Consider the following 17,247-nt stretch of genomic DNA (forward strand, 5'->3'; position numbering starts at 1 on the left):
CAACACTGACATTGAGAATCGGCATCTATATACATCTATACGCTCGTGATTCCTTGTTTCCGTTGATTTTTATTGTATGGCAAAAAAAATATGACAAAACAGAAAGTTTGTTAGATATTCTCATCTTATAGTTACCACTATTATATGCGATTCGTAAGAATAAGATTTGTGAATTTTAGAACTGCGGCCAAATCTTGTTCTTTTTCTTAATCAAATTATTTTAGTTTTCCAAAAAGCAAAACAGTTTCAAAAGTAGATTCGTTCTTTTCTGTTTGCGACATGTCACGCGTGTCCCATTAAAATCTTAATCGCACTTACTTAAAGCTGCCAAGTTCCCAAGTATCGTGCAGTCCAATAATCCAGGGTCTAATTATAATAAACTGGAGTAATAGTTAACATTTTACGTACACGACATTAGAAGTGTGTGCTACGGAAAACTGAATCACGCGAGTGTATGTATACCAAGTAAGAATATTACGAGTGATCATACATATTTTTGTTCTCGTTTATTAACTGATCTCACACAAGACTAGATTCTATATAACATTACAAAAACACTTATTAGTACAAACCAGACAATAAGCTATATGATTTATGTTTTATCTAAAATCTTACAGTCACATGCTTTATCTAAATTCTATAAATGCATGCATAGGCCCACGACGACGCTGTGTCTTTTCATCCATTAAGGCAACCAAAAATCAACTATTCGTCCATTTTATTGCACCATTTTGTTCTGCTTTAACTTTTACTCTGTTTTATTATTTTTTTTTAAAATAAATTTACTGTTTATTACTGTTGCTGATTTTATATAATAACTTTCCTATTTTATACAGATATACTAGTATTTGACGCGTAGCGCGGGAGTTAGATTAAGGTGTGATATGTGCCTTTTTGGTGAATATTTTTTTATGTGTTTTGTTAATTTCTCATTATATCTATTTTTCAATTTCTTTCGTTTGTTTTTGTTATTTTTTTTATGGTGATTTTGCCTTTCTTTCAGCTTTTTTGCATTAAATATATTGTAGTCATTAGTTTTATATTTTTATTTTAAATTAGTTATATTTCTTTATAATTTTGTTTTGCTTTTCAGTTATTTAAATTGCATATGTGTAGATTTAATGTATAAGTTGATGTGTGGATGTAATTGATTTTTGTGCATTGTTTTTTTGTTCGTCATCTGTTGGATTGATTGTTTTTCTGCATTTTTTTTATACGTGGTTGTAATTCCTTGTTTTTTTTAAGAATATGTATCTAACGAAATTTGTGACAAATGTTTGTCAATGCTTTTGTGTAATTTTTAGTAAGGTTTTAAATTTACTTACATTCCGGTGCTAATTGTTTTTTTGTATTACATTCATTGGGCCCAATATCCGTTTAGACCTTTAAAAGTAGTGGTCTATTGGATGTATTTGTCCTTTTGGGAAATAGTCCGTGTCTTGTAACTGTGTTTTTTCTGGATTTAATTCTCTAGTACCCCTATCTCAAGAATTCTTTTCTACACATCCACTTTAATTCTACATACCCGTCTTCTTTAATGAAAAGACGAGACTACCTCTCTAACAATTTTTAAATAAAAATCAAACATCCTAGGTGTACAAGTTGCACCTGTTGCACCAGTTGTACCCGTGACACCCTAGCTGTACCCCGCATAGTAGGATTCGAACCCTGGGCGCGCGCGTGCGCATGGAGCTCGCAACCACTGAGCTACTGTGTTTTTTATTGAACACTTACTATTTTAATTATATTTAACCTTTAACAACCTTCATTAAGGGTAATATTGTCTTTATACCATTGAGGAGTTTTTGAGAAATTGTTTTGATGGATAGAGGGATATGAGATTTTGGTCCGTTTTTTCTTCTTTGTCGTATATCGCTAGTTGAACGGAATGGTGTGTATCAATATTTCGATCTACTGGATAGTAGAAGGCTGGTAAATCTTATTTTGATGGGCGTACTTTGTTTTGAAGCATCTATTGTATCGATACAAAAAACTTAAATTTTATTCGCGTCTTTGGGGTGTTTTCGTCTTGGCTTCGCATCGTTGGTGGGTAATCGGTTCTCCCCTGGTTAGTTCGTTGAACATCTGTGTTAATTGGTTCTCCCATATGTACTTTGATTCTCTAATTAATTAATCGACTCTTTTAAGAAGGTAGTTGTAATTTTAGTTTCATTAAGACCATCTCTGTATTTGCCTGGATTTACGGTGTTTTCTATTTTGCTCTATTTGGAATTTCTCGTTTTTTTGTTGGTTTACGTTTGCATATGTATTGATTCTGAAATAGTATTGGTTGTTTGATAGCTTGGGGATGAGGTACCATGTGATGCAGGGAGGAAACACTCTGGTGAAAAAAAGGGTATGACCCTGAGGTTATCGACATCAGGTCGCTGAAACCATTCAACCTCCACACAATCGGAAACTCAGTAAAGAAAACACACCTGGTTTTGATCGTGGAGGAGTGTATTAGAACCGGTGGGATTGGCGCAAGTCTTTTACAGCTGCCATTAACAAAAAAATTTCATGACTATTTAAATGCTCCGGTGATGTCTTTGTCTTTTCAGGACGTTCTGACACCTTATGCTGGTACACTGGAGGAGTGGACCGTGGTTCAACCAGCTCAGATCGTGACCGCTGTTGAGCAGCTTTGCCAGTTAATTCATACTAATCCGGTGAACCAATATTTATCATTTACATCTCCATTTTCTTTCTCTTTAGTTTAGCTTGTTAAAGAATTTGTCCAAGTGGAAATTGGTTTTGTTGAAGTTTTATCTCCTTTGTTGTGTTTTGGAATATTTTTTTTGTAACTTAGAGAATGTTTTGTTTGTTAATTTACCTCCCACATCATAATCTCCTTACGTCCACTCCTCTTTACTCTGAGTTTCAGCTTCACGAGCTTGTGATTGTTGAACGTTTGCCTTAGGGAGATTATTTAAATTGTGAAACCAGCTTAAAGGTTCCCTTACATCCTCGGTATCAAGTAAAATGATCACTTGATCTTTTCTCAAGTCTTGTTTTGATTTATTTCAATAAGATTGGATCTTTATTCCTCTATCATCCATTTCCAGCCTCTTGACGACCGTGGATACTCTAGAGTGGAGTTTGGAGAGCCAGACTTGTTCTTTTTCCCGAGCCATGTACAAACCACCGACATGAACAGAGAAGATGTTTGGTTTTGTCGATTGGCAGATCAAAGACTGAAACCAGCTCTATTTTCTGGGATATCCCTGCTGGAATTAGGGATCATACAAAGTATGTTTCCGCCTTGACATTCGCAGCAATGGTTTTGTCTACAATTTCAGTTCTTGTGGCATCGGTTTTGAGCTCAAAGGTTGAATCTTGTAAAAAATCAAAGTAGTCATAATAACTCAGTTTTTTTGGTTTCAGACTTCTTTGTGACAGTCATTTGAGTCAATTTTTTTGTTTCCGCTCAGCACAGATGAGGGAATTTAAACTAATCCAAAACCATGACCTTGCATGATCATTCTGATTTATCAAACCGGATAATTCATGAGAAACACATACTTTCTCTCAACTCCAGCAAAAAGTTTGCACAACAAAAAATCCAAACATAGAGCCACTCTATTACATGAACCAATGAACCCACATGCCACCCACAAACCGAACCGAAGCAAATCACACTACAAAGCCAACTTCTACGTATTGTCTTCAAAATGTGTTATATATACCTAGTAGTTCCACTCACTGACACTTTTAAGATCGATGAAATCACCCAAAAGACTTGTTCTTGGTTTTGAATCAAGCTGCGAGTACGATGATCACAAACAGGAGTACAATGCCAAATATCACCAAGAGGCTCTTGGCAAGAGCAAGCATGTCTGCGTGTAAACAAGATCAAGACATAAGAGCGTGGCCTAATCTATCCGAAAGGTTTCCTAAAAACCATTCATTCACTGTATTGCCTGAAAAGTTTGAGAGTTTTACCAGAGATCAGTTTGACCTTTGTGTCTTCGCGGCTTGCGCCAGCTGAGTTTTGCCTTTTGAAGTTGCAGCACGGGAGTTATCGATGTGAGTACCGATATCATCTGCAAAAATTAAATAAAAAAGAAAGTGAGTTTTATAACTGTAGATTTGATAAGGACATGTTCATATTGAGTTTATTAGATTTTACCTATCATGACTCCTTGATCGTTAACCAAAACCGCAAGATCTTTGAAGATTTCATTAACCTCGCCAACTTGATTATGGATTTCTTGTATTCCTTGCTCTTGTTCTTCAATCACTTCTTCATTGAATGCAATCTCGTTGTCTAACAACACAAGTTCCTGCCTGCACCACAATTTTTTGAGATGTCACAACATAAGTCACATCTCAAACAATGGAGAGAGAGATGTGTCAAAGATCTGTTCTTTATTACAGTACCACCTACCTTTTAGACTCCTGAAGTTGTGCCCGCTGTCCTGGGGCCTTATCTACCTCACTGATCGTGTAACTATATACCAAACCAACCAAGACAACTATGGAACATCATTATCAAAACCAGACAAACAATTCACAAAAAAATGAATGCTTTTGATCTCTAATCATTGATTCAGAGTATAAAAAACCACATAAACAACAACAATGGTGTTACCTAGAGGTAATAGCGGATTGAGGAACAAAGGGGGCATAGGTGGTTTCTCTTTCAGCAGCGGTTTGTTGAGCTTTCTGAAACTCTTTTAAAACAGCTTGAAAGTCCTTTGCAAGCTTAGCATCTGCAATCTTCTTACTTGGCTACACACACAAAACAACTCTCAATCATCAAAGAGACGAAGACAAATATATTGACAAAACTCGGGATTTCTCTTCATCTTTTAGTAAGGATAAATCAAAGAGACGAAGACAAATATATGAAACATGAAATTGGAGAAGAAGACATTATATAGATACACGAATTAAAGATAGCGTAAAGGGTCTTCAATTGAAAGAACGAGCATTGAAGGGGATGAATTACAGTAAGAGAAAGACGTTACAATGGAGATCGAAGAGAGCGAAGACAGCGAAAGGGTGTGGAAGATGAGAAGGGCAGGGACGCTTCAGGTCCTCAGCGCCGTCGTCAGTTGTGGAGTATTATCGTCGAGAGGAGTTGCCGGCCAAAAAAACAGGGCTTAGTCGATAATGTCACAAAATTGAGATAACGAATTGGGCTTTCTCAGTTCGAAAATATGGGCTTCTTTCAAGAAATGGGCTTACGAAATAAAGGGGTATGCTAAGGTGACAGCACCAGGAGTGAAAAAACTATACTTTATATATATATATATATATATATATTTGACTGTTGCTTATTTTCTCCACTAATTTTATTTCAGAAAACAGATCATTAGCTTTCCCAAAAAAAATAAGAAGGAAAAATCACTGATAGGTGAGGGTTCTAAATAATCTTGTGGTGATTATTTCATGAACTAGCTCTTTTAATTTATAGTAAACGTTCGAGTTTGGAACGAGCAAGATATATAGGCGACTGCCATACATACAATAATTAAATATTCAAAAGTACTATAAAAAAAATTAATTAATAAAAAACACCACAATTGTGAAAAAGTTTCAAGAAAAGTTTATAAAGAATTATTAAAAGATTTAGTAGGATTGTTATTAATAACCAGAAAAAATAGTAAGAGGTTAGTATTCCTCGCTTGTCGATTAATCCTTACTAATCAGAAGTTTATAGTATTTTTGGATCGTGATGGTAATTTACTAATTTTGAAATAATAAAACTATGTGATATCGTTGAAGATTTCTCTATGATATTATTTGTTTCAATGAAATAAAGTATATAAATGGCTAATTTCTAGCCATATAAATAAAATTGATGTTGAAAATACAATCAAAGACAAAACATTTGATATTTGATTAGGTGAAAAGAATTTCAGTAACCTTACTATTCAAAAAAAGAAATTTCCACTAATTATAAAAGGAGAAACTGACAAAAAAACCCATCTTTATAAATGAAACGAAAAATATCATATCTTTGACCCAAAAAGAGAAAATTATTGTTCTAATAATTTCATCTTTACAAGACTATAGCTTCAATCATAAATGGGAAACGGAGTACTAATTAATTGCTACTTCAACCATCCATGGAGTCCAGAAATGTTAATAGACACTACATGAGAAATGCTCAAAGTAATAGAAATTACAGGACATGTCACATGTGAATCACAACCATCGATCACATTAGGGCTGTTCTTCTCTATAGCTTTTGCCCAAATAATTTATAATATATATTAAAATGATTTCTTCATAGTTCAACTCGTTACAGACAAAACCGAAGATACAAGTCTCTAAGATTATCACACAGCTTCTGCCTTCTATGCACAAAAGGATGTAACGAATAAATCAAACTGCACACACACACAAAAAAAGGAAGAAGCCTTTTGGCATTCTTTGATTCTAATATTTTCAGGTTAACGGCGCTCCGAGTCTTCTTGTTGTTCTTGTTCAGGTTTTGTCATGGAAGTAAATTCACCAGAAATGCTTCTCAAGAGCTGTTTACAGTACATGTCTTGTGCTTGTGTCACATTCTTCACACGACTGGCTCTAACCCAAGCAGGTTCCTCAGGGACGAGACGAGAGAGACCAAATTTCAGAAGCAAGAGTACATGTTCCATGATGAGAATTGCAGCGAGCCCTGGTTCGATCTTCCATTTGCCTTCTTGGTCATATAAGCATACCAAGAGTGCTGAGTTTGTGCAAATGGACATTACTACTAGAAACTGAAAACACAGAAGAAAGAAATCACTAAATGCACTGAGATAGAAATAGTAATATAGGATCGCTATTTTCTTGCTATCCATTGTACCTGCCATATGTTTAACCAAGCTCCAATTGTTGCAGCAGCACGAGGAAGAGGTCTACGAAGTGTCACCAATAGCTTTAAGGCATTTGTTCTTATTTCCATTATATTGCTCTGTTGTACGACATAAATTCATGACTTTAAGAGAAACAAACGAAAACTTAAGATGAAATTGAGGAAGTGATATTAGAGAATGTAGATGTTACCACTGCAGCAAGGGCAAAAGCAAGAGGGAAGGCACAAGCAAACATCATGATCATTCCAAACTGCAAAGCCAGCTCGAGCGAATCTGCAATGCAAAAGGCAATTTCACATTTCGATATTTTTGAGCTGAGACATTTTCAAGCTACATCCAAACAAATCACACAAAACCATTGACTTCATATATTACCATCAAAAAGTCCATCTTCAAGTTCTACTCCAATGCTTGCAGAATATGTAGGCTTGAAATATTCCTTCTCCACTCTTGACGCTATTTGAATCTTTCCTGTTGATGATCCACCTTCACGTTTCTTCTTCGTCCTGGAAAAAGAAAGAAGCTATATTATTTTCTTACAAGTTTTGAGCATACGCTTTATAAGCTGTTTAGGTGAAATAAAGAGCGTACCTAGCTTTATATTTTCTGTAGCTGTACTTAAGATAAGGTAAAGAACCATCCATCAAAGTCCAGAAAACCTGGAGAAAATTAACTTTTAAACATATGCAGGTAACAACATCTTCAGAGGAGAGTTTCTAATCACATCACCATCTTTCTTGTTACCTGTGAGATTATTAACCGTTGGATCAATACTTGTCGAAGTGTCATGAAGTTTCGATGTAAAAGAACGTGGTAGAAGATCCCAATGTATGTCTGCATAAAATAGAGCCCGAAAACCTGCAATGTCGAAAATTTCCAAAGCAAAATGATTAGAAAATAGAAACAGTGCTCTGTAAAAAAGTGCTGTCCTTACTTTGTAGATTAAACTGTTAGCTCGATATTCCACACTCTCGTTGATTTCTCGATTTATGAGCTTGACAGATACTTTGCCTCCCAATCTAGTGAGGTACTGAATAACTAGAAGGTAGATAGCTGTCAAAATATACCTGAAACCATCATAAAAAAAACTGTCATGATTCCAACTTAGTTGCTAAAACATGAGACTGGTAAAGCTAGTAAAGAAAAAAACGAGTAAGCGCTCACTTGACAACATCAGATGTGATAATCTCGTAAATATGAGCATACGCCAGCTCAAATGGAAGTTGGAGGCAGATAATGCTCATGATAACAAGAACATCATTCCTAAACCTCTTGCGGTAAGCAAACCATTCATATCTTTGATACGCTGCCTTCTCTTTGGATCTCTCATCTCCGATATTCTTTATAAGCTCCTTTGGAAACGGAAGGGAGCTCCATTCCATTCCGAGAAATCTATATCCTTGACTGGGGCCAACTAAACAATTGATCTGCCATCTATTGGTAGAGAATCGACAACAAGAAATGAAATCAGAAAATGAAAAGAAACATTAAACTGTTGCATAGTTATGCATCAGTGTAGGGGAATCCCACCTAGCTAACAAGGCCGCGTTTTTGCGTTTCCAGAACTGTAGAAACAAGGCAGCCCAGAGTATTGTGCTCACAAAGAAACTTGGGAGAGCAAGAAATTGCAAGGATCTGATCAAAGAAAGATTGAAAATAAGGTGTGGCATTATGTCTAGTAGTATTTACTTACAAGCTTGTAACAGAATTAAGAACTTACCCAAAATTAACCATCTGGACTATAAACCCAAGCAAGGCTGGAAATATCAACCATTGCGTATACATTCCCAAGAACGAAAAGTAGACTCCAATCTGTGATTTTCCTATGTGATGAGTTTCACAATGCTTTCTGTTACATATAGGATACTAAGATTTATATGTGTCTACCTTTGCACCGAAGTAAGAGTAGATCTGATCAGTTGGTTGGTTTGTAAAGTTCCACCAATTTAATGCCCAAGTTTGGAGAAGTTCCTTCCTCTTGAATTCATCTACAAGCAAAACGTATTTGTGTGAGAATTTTAAACCATTCTAAAGTCTAGACTGGTTGTAACCCAACAGGTACAAAGGATTAGCTTACCATGAAGAGGAAACATTTGTTTAATGACGCCCTCTGATTCCAACCTTCGAACTAATGATTCCCCTGCTGCCCAACAAAACTCTCTGCCATCAAGTTTCAGAGTGACATCGTACCCACCACAGTTTACCTATAAGTCAAGAATTCATTTGCTGTGTCATGACTCAAGAACACTGTAAATTGACATACTAAAGCAATCGAAAACATGTTAACAGTTCAATCAACGATGTATAATAACAATATAAAAGATACAGAGAGACAGAACTTACAATTCCATAAAGAAGATGTTGATAGCACCGAAAACGTTCAAACCAGCTAAACAGTAAACCATCAGGTTGCCGAAAGAAAGCCTCAGACCCTTGCATCTCAAAGGGCAGATCAATTCCTGAATTGAGGATAACCAGCAAACTTGTGAGGAACACGAAATGAGGCTGCGCTTAACAGATGTTCATTTATCAAGTTAATCCCGGAATCAATATTTACCTAGACGAGTAGGTTTGCGTATATGAAGCTCTGCTGCTGCATTGCCCAAGGTCTCCAAGGGAGCTGCTACCTGAAGAAATACTTAGAGTTGCAGTTATCTCTCATAGAAGCAAAACAGTCAATTCTACAGATTTATGGCTAAATAAGTCACCAAACGGTTGAATCCTAATACTAGATACCGTTAGACATAATTATCAAGTTTTATATCAAACAAAATTTGTATTCCTCCAAAAATTCACTCTTCCAGGACCCTCCTCGACCTCCAGATTAGTACTTTCATGAGACAACATGCAAGAATTTCGACTTGCACTTGAGAAAAAAAACCCTAGGAAGAATCAATATTGAGACTTCACCCTTGAAAAACACTATGTGATCACAAATTAACAAGTAAGTTGGGAAAAGTAAGATGAAACAAAGAAAGGACCGACCTTGAGAAACTCATCTGCGAGACCGACGACTCTATCAACAACCATCCCTCTCTTCTTAAGTTCAGTCACCAAAACCTCAACACAGTTTCCTTCTTCTTCCAGAACCCGCTTCGGAACCACCATTGCAACCTCGTGAACGACTCGCTCCTCACCATTACTCCCATTCATCTCCAAAAAACCCCCAATCACACAAGGCAAAAAAAAAAAAAAAAAAAAAGCTTCACGAAACTTGGCTAAGTTAGCTGAAAGCTTCTAACTTTCCTCTAATTTTTTTTTCCAAGATCTGACCCAAATGCCTTAATGAGTATTCACCAAAGGTTCTAACTTTTTTTTCCTTTTCCACTTTTTTTTTTTCTAAACTACTTTTCTAATCTAATTTTCCGGTTTCTGGGCCATAAAAGGGGATCAGGGTTTTAATTTTTAAAGTCGGAACACTGCAAAAATCAAGAATACGATTTCGAAAACATCGAACTTATCACACATCCCTCGCGAATTTCTTTGGGGAGTTTTTTTTTGGCACAGCTTCTTGCGTTTAATCCAACAAAAAAAAAAACGTTTCTGGAAATTGGAAAAGACAAAGCTTTGGTTTTTAAATTTGAAAAATTGGATTTTGAAATTTGGAAAGAAATTTAGGAACAATTTAATTTAACATGCAAAATTCCAAAAGAAGTTCGGTATGAGTTGGCACGCAGACGATGACTGATCCATCGTGTACAAAGCGTGACACATCGGACGGTGCTTAGTCACTTTTAACACGTGTGCCTTGTGTGTGTGACTGTTTAAAACGTAAACCGGGTATGACCGACGTTTTGATTGAACCGGTTAATTCCGAATCGAACTAAGAAAACCAAAATTGACTTTATTAGCTTCCCTTCTTATCTCTCAAATGATCTCTTCTTCAATCTCTCTTCAAAACATTAACAAACGCGTCAAGATATTTTTCCCAAATACAGAGAAAACCCTAAAGTCTCCATTTTTTTTTTGGGTGATAATTTCTACAGGAGGGAGATCTATAGAGGAATCGATTCAAACATGGGTAACACAGATAAGCTGATGAATCAGATATTCGATTTGAAATTCACGTCCAAGTCTCTTCAAAGGCAATCGAGGAAGTGTGAGAAGGAGGAGAAAGCGGAGAAATTGAAGGTGAAGAAGGCGATCGAGAAGGGTAACATGGATGGTGCTCGGATCTATGCTGAGAACGCTATTCGTAAGCGTAGCGAGCAGATGAACTACCTTCGTCTCGCTTCTCGTCTGGATGCTGTTGTTGCTCGTCTCGATACCCAGGCTAAGATGACCACCATCACCAAATCCATGACCAATATCGTCAAATCCCTTGAGTCTTCTCTTGCCACAGGTATTTTCATCATTGTTTCTTTTGCTGTATTTGGATGATCTGATTATTATCTTCGGGTGCTGCTCATAGGTTAGTATAGTGTTTACAAAAGAAGTCTCCTTTCTCATGCTGGTTGAAAAATTCCGAGTTTTAGTATTGTTTCTGTCGGTGGGTTGTGTTGCTGATCATTTAGTTAGGGCTTAATTTTTGTGAAACCGAGGTTGGATATACATAATCACCATGGTTTAAACCGTATTAGTTATGAGTTAATATATTTTAAGGGAATGTAAACTTTAGGGATGCTTCTGAATAGACAGGAAGGTTTTGTTCTTGTGGAAAGACATGAAAGGGTTCATCTTTTTGTTCTTTCTGTGATAAAAATAACCCTTTAGTCTGAGTTGGGCAAATGTATTCACTTCGTTGTATTCAATTTTGGTTCTTATCAGGCAATCTACAGAAGATGTCTGAGACGATGGATTCATTCGAGAAGCAGTTTGTGAACATGGAGGTTCAAGCTGAGTTCATGGAGAACGCGATGGCTGGTTCAACTTCCTTGTCCACTCCAGAAGGAGAAGTCAACAGCCTTATGCAGCAGGTTGCAGATGACTATGGTTTGGAAGTCTCTGTGGGACTTCCTCAGCCTGCTGGTCATGCCATTCCTACTAAGACAGAGGAGAAAGTCGATGAAGATGATTTGTCGAGGAGGCTTGCAGAGCTTAAAGCCAGAGGATAAGTTCGCTAACCGACATCCTTGCTTGGACGATCTGCCGCTTTGCACGCGATCCTTGTCGAATTGTTGCTGCTATTATCCGCAAACACGGGCTTATTTGTGTATATTGCTTACTTTGAAATATGCTTTGTTTATAACTTAATATGAAAAACCTTCGTGTGTTTTTAGTTTTTACCATTACAATGATATGCTTTCCTTTTGAATTGTGTGCATTAAAGAGAGTATCTTTGGCAGTAACTTTTGGTGTTAGACTATCCTCATTGGTTTAGTTTCTTAGTTGTTTCTTAAGGCATATTTAATAAGAAAAAAAAGAGAAGAAACTTTGCTAAGAGTTAAGGAAAATTTTGTTGATTATTGGTAGAACCAAATTTAAGGGTTTCTTAATAATAAATATAGTAAAATAATAATTAATATCTTAAAATATTCAAAATTATTTTATATATCAAAGAAACATATTTTATTAAGAAAAACATAAAATAACATACAACATTTTAAATTATTACACAAAACATTAAAAAACAAAAACATAAAACACACCATGAAATAAAATATAGAAACATATTTAATTAAAACATGAAACATAATTAATATCCAAATTTAGTCCACAAATGTTCAATTAAATCAAGTTTCAATTGGTCATGCACTTCTCTATCACGGATTATTATTTGACCATTCAACACGTTGCTAATATTTGAATTCATATTGATAGAATATGAAAGATCCACACCCTCTGCTTGTGGGAAATCAGAAACCTCAGCTTGACTGTATCCATCTCGTTCATTTTCGACAATCATATTGTGGAGTATGATACACGCCCTCATAATCAATCCCACTTGGTCTTTATCCCATAAAAGACATGGATTTTTAATGACCGCGAATCTAGCTTGTAGGACACCGAACGCACGCTCAACATCTTTTCGGTAGCTTTCTTGGCGGTCAGCAAATAAAGATGCTTTTGGAGTCTGTGGTAGTGGTATGGATTGAATAAACGTTGGCCATTTTGGATAAATACCGTCTGTCAGATAGTAAGTCAAATTGTACTCTCTGCCGTTAACGTAGTAAGTAACTTGTGGAGCTTGACCATAAAGTATATCATCAAAGACAGGAGATCGATCAAGAACATTGATATCGTTAAAAGTACCTGGAGACCCAAAAAACGCGTGCCATATCCAAAGATCATACGACGCGACCGCCTCTAAAACAATTGTTGGTTTGCCGGATCCTCGTGTATACATGCCTTTCCAAGCTGTTGGGCAATTCTTCCAAACCCAATGCATACAGTCGATGCTTCCAACCATCCCGGGAAATCCACGTTCTTCTGCAACATATAGTAATCTCTGAAGATCCTCTGGTGTGGGTCTTCTTAGATATTCATCGCCAAAGAAATTGACAACTCCACTGACAAAATGTTGCAAACATTTTCGAGCAGTTGTTTCACCAAGTCGGACATATTCGTCCACCGTATCACACCCGCCACCATATGCTAGTAGCCTAATTGCTGCAGTACATTTTTGGATCGGAGAAAGACCAAGCCTTCCTGTGGCGTCTCTTCTTTGTCGGAAATAAGGATCTTCTGCAGTAAGACGGTCGACAATACGCAAGAATAATGGCTTGTTCATTCTAAAACGTCGTCGGAATACATGGGGAGGATATGTCGGAGATTCACTGAAATAATCATTCCACAAACGGTTGTGGCCTTCTTCCCGGTTTCTTTCAATGAATTCTCGTTTCTTTTTCTTTTTCACAAAATGTTGTCCATGAATATCATGGTTATCAAAAAAATTTGCAAAATAGGACTCAAAAAGTGGATCATCATCCTTTGCAAAATTAAAATGTGAATGAGAAGAAGAACCCATTGAATAAAAAATTTAAATTACTTTAGAAGAGTAGAAGAGATGTGAATGAGTAGAAAAGATGTGAATGATATGAATGAGTAGAAGAGTTGTGTATATATAAAACTAAATTGTGTAGCTTGTGATTCTCTTCTCCCGTGAGACTTGGTTGTAATTTTATATGTTGTATTTTTGTGTTTGTTTTTTTTGTTCTCATATATCTTGTGATCCTTGTTGTATTCTTGTGTAGGAAAAAAACAAGTTCATGTGATCCTTCACATGGGAACAGCTGACCGAGTATCAAACAAAATTAAACAACACCATACACATGGGAAAAACAAGTACGAGTCACAAGATATATGAGAACTGTCCTACTTAAACATAATCAGACATAACACAGCAATCAAACATAATAACACACTCTCTTCAAGTGTTTGATCTCGCTCATGTGTTCCTTGTTCCTTGTTCCTATATCGCCCCATGTGTTCCTTGTTCCTATATCGCCCCATGTGTTCCTTGTTCTGTTAACAAAAGCAAATTATAATTAAGAAATTAATAGACAGATAAGCAGTACACATAAAACATCAACTTATAATTATAATTAGACATCCGTTACACAACAAGACACAACAAGACTCAACAAGACACAACAAGACTCAACAAGACACAACAAGACTCAAGAAGACACAACAAGACTCAAGAAGACACAACAAGACTCAACAAGACTCAACAATACTCAACAAGACTCAACAAGACACAACAAGACACAACAAGACTCAAGAAGACACAACAAGACTCAACAAGACTCAACAATACTAATCATCCACTAAGTCAAGCAGCTTCTCTTTCATAGCTTCTTCTTTCGGAGTAAGCGGTCCAGTTTTGGCCAGCAAACTGTCAAGAATTTGCATTTTTGACAATCTCTCTTTCAGCAGCAATTATGTATACATTCTATGTAGATAGTTCAGCATTTACCTTCTTGTCGATATTTGTGCAGTAGATTGTCCTTGTGCACATCTCCCTTTCATCTTCTAACTGAATTAACCAAAACACAGTAGATATCCAAAGTAAAATTCAAAACTCAAAACTGAAACCAAAATGATTAGTATAACTTCTGATCAGTATCCCTATAGAGCTTTTTGTCACACAACCTAAAAAATACTATATTTTAAGTTGAAAGATATATAACAAACATTAATTTAAAGCTTACTTGTCCACAGTTACTAAACAAGGCAGCAAGACCCTCCTCAGTCACCTAAAATCACAAAACAGATTTGTTATACATTGATGCAACTTAACTAGAATCCGTTCCACACAACCTTAACAGAGAGTACTAATAAAAACTTACACTCTGGTCAATGTCAGAAACATACACTGTTCTTCTAATACTATCCTATCTTTGAGCCTTAGAAATCCTCCCAGTCAACCTCCTCCTCCCTTGGCTATAATTGTTTCTTCTCTGTAATAACAAAAACATCAATAAAACAGAATATAAAGCAAGCACATTTAACCAAAGTTTAAAGCTTTAACAACAAACAGAATTATTTTTACCTTCCTGGTATTATCATCCTTCTTGGCATCAGATTCAAATTCTTCACCTGATTGCTTCTTGGCTGTAGCAAAATCGTCAGCAGAGAGAAATTGATTAGGTTTCCCAACCTGATTGTTCTTCTTAGGGTTGTAGTAAGAAGGGAAAAACTCCTTGGCATCCAAAACGTAAAGGAAGAAACTTTGATTCAATCGGTTTCAGATACACAAACCCAATTCAACCTATTATGAGAATCTAACAAAGAGATTAATCAAAATTCACCAACAACAACTTCATCAGTGAATAATAAGATGAGGAGATTAAGAAGTGTTACAAACACTTCACCGAAAATTAATCTAAGTTTCCCAGATCAACCGAAATTGTCTCACAAACAAAAGACATAATTAAATTAAAATTGAGACAATTTTCAAATAAACAAATAACAATTACTAGACATGCAAGAACAATTACCTGAACAAATCGAATGGCTTGAATCTTCCCCAAATATTAGGGTTTCGACGGATCGCTCACCACCGGAATCACATGCCCCCTGCTTCACCGGAACCAAATCGCGGCCAAATCCTAGTCCAATAGCCGTGGGAATCAACTGGAAGAGAAGCAATCAGTTTCCGGAATCGAAGGAAGAAGAGATTCAAGCTGAAATTGCGAAAAGTCTCGAGAGAGAGAGAGAGAGAGAGAGAGAAAAGAGAAAAAAGGAAAGTGAAAGAGAGATGAAAAAAAAAATTAAACCCCTTCGTCCCAAATAAAACTCGACCCACTGATTTTGTGACACTTGTCCAGCAAGAGACGTTTCTTGCAATCCTAAAATAAGAAACGAATCTTGCATTTCTTAGCTTAGGTTTCAATAATTAATATTATCTACCCCTAAGAAACAAACTAAGAAACAACATAATTGTGCCGATGAGGATAGTCTTATGGACTATAAGATACATCCAACATCCTTATTCGTAGAGTCTATCTAGTACATTCTATGCAGATATGCTATCTGATCAAGTCTGTGCAATAGACTTTATGATGCTACTATCCTTGTGAGCCAGTGAATCTTCTTCCGAAGCTTGTTGACCATCTTGGTTGATTTAGGACGTGAAAGATGGAACCCGATGGAGTCAAGGTACCAGCCGCTCCTACCGTTCATGCCAACAATGCGTCCTCCATTGACTGAGAAAGTGAAGGGTGTTCCTTGTTCAACTCCGTAAGGTCCATAAACTTGTTTATTGCTTTTGAATGTCATTGATCTAATGACAGGGGTGCCACTATTAACCATTGGACAGTAGTAGCCACTCACGCCAATCAGATACTCGTCTGGGTATTGCAGCTTTATCTGCAAACACTCGGTTCATTTTAAAGAAGCCAAAATCTAAGAGAGACAGAACAGAGAATAAGAGAGGAACAAACCTCTGATGTTTTGTTGCCTCCCACACCTCCATGCTTCTCTGATCTTGCAGGTTTACCATTCTTATCGTAGATCACTGTGATGGAGTCAATGCAATGATCATATAAAAGTCTGATCTCACGGACACCATGATAAATCCCGTCATCCCAGGCAGTTCCTCCATTTCCTCCCCAGGGTCCGACGAACACAGTCAGATTCTTGTCACCTTGTTGTTGTTGATCCATGACTCCTTCCTGCTGTTAATTGAGAGCTTACTTTTGTAAACACGATGCAAGGGACGATGCTAAGAAACCAAAGTTTTGCAATAAGAGGAGAACCAAACTTGTTCTTTGCTGCAGAAGAAGCTTTTTGGAACTGAAACAGGTTGTGGATTGTTAAGAACAAGAATTGAGTGTTTCGCTTTTGCAGAAACACATATAAAAAGATGTCAAGCTTCATGGGAAGGTATTGGATTCCTGGACAGCAATGTAAGAGGACGAGAGGTATGCGTTTGATTGTCTTATCTTCCTTTACATAAAGAAGTAGGAGATTCCAGGAAACTTCAAGAGGAAACTTTTACATGGAACAAATTCCAAAAGTGTTCATCATAGTGCCAAAAAAGAAAATTAGAAGAATA

At 36.5% G+C, this 17,247-nt stretch overlaps 4 protein-coding genes across 12 annotated transcripts; 1 reads left to right on the forward strand and 3 right to left on the reverse strand.

The window, feature by feature from the left end:
• Nucleotides 1–3,942: 3,942 nt before the first annotated feature.
• On the reverse strand, nucleotides 3,943–5,934 carry LOC147925825 (syntaxin-22-like). The gene is made up of 5 exons (XM_087492785.1): nucleotides 5,923–5,934; nucleotides 4,592–4,731; nucleotides 4,388–4,450; nucleotides 4,130–4,287; nucleotides 3,943–4,043 (listed from the first exon to the last, which is right to left on the reverse strand). Exons 1-5 carry the CDS (start codon nucleotides 5,932–5,934, stop codon nucleotides 3,949–3,951), a joined length of 468 nt encoding a protein of 155 aa, XP_087348911.1. The 3' UTR covers nucleotides 3,943–3,948.
• A 260-nt stretch (nucleotides 5,935–6,194) lies between these two features.
• Nucleotides 6,195–10,467, reverse strand: LOC104751154 (anoctamin-like protein At1g73020). The gene is made up of 15 exons (XM_010473046.3): nucleotides 9,792–10,467; nucleotides 9,364–9,433; nucleotides 9,150–9,265; nucleotides 8,884–9,010; nucleotides 8,694–8,794; nucleotides 8,527–8,618; nucleotides 8,337–8,441; nucleotides 7,971–8,240; nucleotides 7,741–7,873; nucleotides 7,551–7,664; nucleotides 7,398–7,465; nucleotides 7,182–7,312; nucleotides 6,997–7,079; nucleotides 6,797–6,904; nucleotides 6,195–6,710 (listed from the first exon to the last, which is right to left on the reverse strand). Exons 1-15 carry the CDS (start codon nucleotides 9,957–9,959, stop codon nucleotides 6,402–6,404), a joined length of 1,995 nt encoding a protein of 664 aa, XP_010471348.1. The 5' UTR covers nucleotides 9,960–10,467; the 3' UTR covers nucleotides 6,195–6,401.
• Nucleotides 10,468–10,602: 135 nt separating this feature from the next.
• On the forward strand, nucleotides 10,603–12,060 carry LOC104751155 (ESCRT-related protein CHMP1B). The gene is made up of 2 exons (XM_010473048.3): nucleotides 10,603–11,148; nucleotides 11,574–12,060. The coding sequence occupies exons 1-2, from the start codon at nucleotides 10,824–10,826 to the stop codon at nucleotides 11,858–11,860; spliced, it is 612 nt and encodes a 203-aa protein (XP_010471350.1). The 5' UTR covers nucleotides 10,603–10,823; the 3' UTR covers nucleotides 11,861–12,060.
• A 1,927-nt stretch (nucleotides 12,061–13,987) lies between these two features.
• On the reverse strand, nucleotides 13,988–16,855 carry LOC104751156 (jacalin-related lectin 19). 9 transcript variants are annotated; one of them, XM_087490185.1, is made up of 7 exons: nucleotides 16,634–16,855; nucleotides 15,689–16,559; nucleotides 15,241–15,302; nucleotides 15,038–15,148; nucleotides 14,900–14,944; nucleotides 14,665–14,724; nucleotides 13,988–14,210 (listed from the first exon to the last, which is right to left on the reverse strand). In XM_087490185.1, exons 1-2 carry the CDS (start codon nucleotides 16,853–16,855, stop codon nucleotides 16,248–16,250), a joined length of 534 nt encoding a protein of 177 aa, XP_087346311.1. In that variant the 3' UTR covers nucleotides 13,988–14,210; nucleotides 14,665–14,724; nucleotides 14,900–14,944; nucleotides 15,038–15,148; nucleotides 15,241–15,302; nucleotides 15,689–16,247. The 9 variants fall into 9 exon arrangements, with proteins under 9 accessions (XP_087346311.1, XP_087346312.1, XP_087346313.1 ...); XM_087490186.1 differs by having other exon boundaries at nucleotides 13,988–14,583; XM_087490187.1 differs by having other exon boundaries at nucleotides 14,665–14,776.
• Nucleotides 16,856–17,247: the final 392 nt, after the last annotated feature.

This window comes from Camelina sativa, chromosome 16 (assembly GCF_030686135.1).
Source record: "Camelina sativa cultivar CO46 ecotype springtype chromosome 16, ASM3068613v1".
NCBI classification, from domain to species: Eukaryota; Viridiplantae; Streptophyta; class Magnoliopsida; order Brassicales; family Brassicaceae; genus Camelina; species Camelina sativa.

What these genes read in the sequence shown, in the direction of transcription:
- LOC147925825 (XM_087492785.1), bottom strand. An exon ending in CAATCCGCTATTACCTCTAG is followed by an intron (nt 4,451 to 4,591) that starts GTAACACCATTG and finishes TTTGGTATATAG; the next exon opens with TTACACGATCAGTGAGGTAG. An exon ending in CAACTTCAGGAGTCTAAAAG is followed by an intron (nt 4,288 to 4,387) that starts GTAGGTGGTACT and finishes ATTGTGGTGCAG; the next exon opens with GCAGGAACTTGTGTTGTTAG.
- LOC104751154 (XM_010473046.3), bottom strand. Translation starts at nt 9,959, where the DNA reads ATGAATGGGAGTAATGGTGAGGAGCGAGTCGTTCACGAGGTTGCAATG. An exon ending in GTCCAGATGGTTAATTTTGG is followed by an intron (nt 8,442 to 8,526) that starts GTAAGTTCTTAA and finishes TTCTTTGATCAG; the next exon opens with ATCCTTGCAATTTCTTGCTC. An exon ending in AACGCGGCCTTGTTAGCTAG is followed by an intron (nt 8,241 to 8,336) that starts GTGGGATTCCCC and finishes CTCTACCAATAG; the next exon opens with ATGGCAGATCAATTGTTTAG.
- LOC104751155 (XM_010473048.3), top strand. Translation starts at nt 10,824, where the DNA reads ATGGGTAACACAGATAAGCTGATGAATCAGATATTCGATTTGAAATTC. An exon ending in TGAGTCTTCTCTTGCCACAG is followed by an intron (nt 11,149 to 11,573) that starts GTATTTTCATCA and finishes GGTTCTTATCAG; the next exon opens with GCAATCTACAGAAGATGTCT.
- LOC104751156 (XM_087490185.1), bottom strand. Translation starts at nt 16,855, where the DNA reads ATGGATCAACAACAACAAGGTGACAAGAATCTGACTGTGTTCGTCGGA. An exon ending in GAGGCAACAAAACATCAGAG is followed by an intron (nt 16,560 to 16,633) that starts GTTTGTTCCTCT and finishes GAGTGTTTGCAG; the next exon opens with ATAAAGCTGCAATACCCAGA.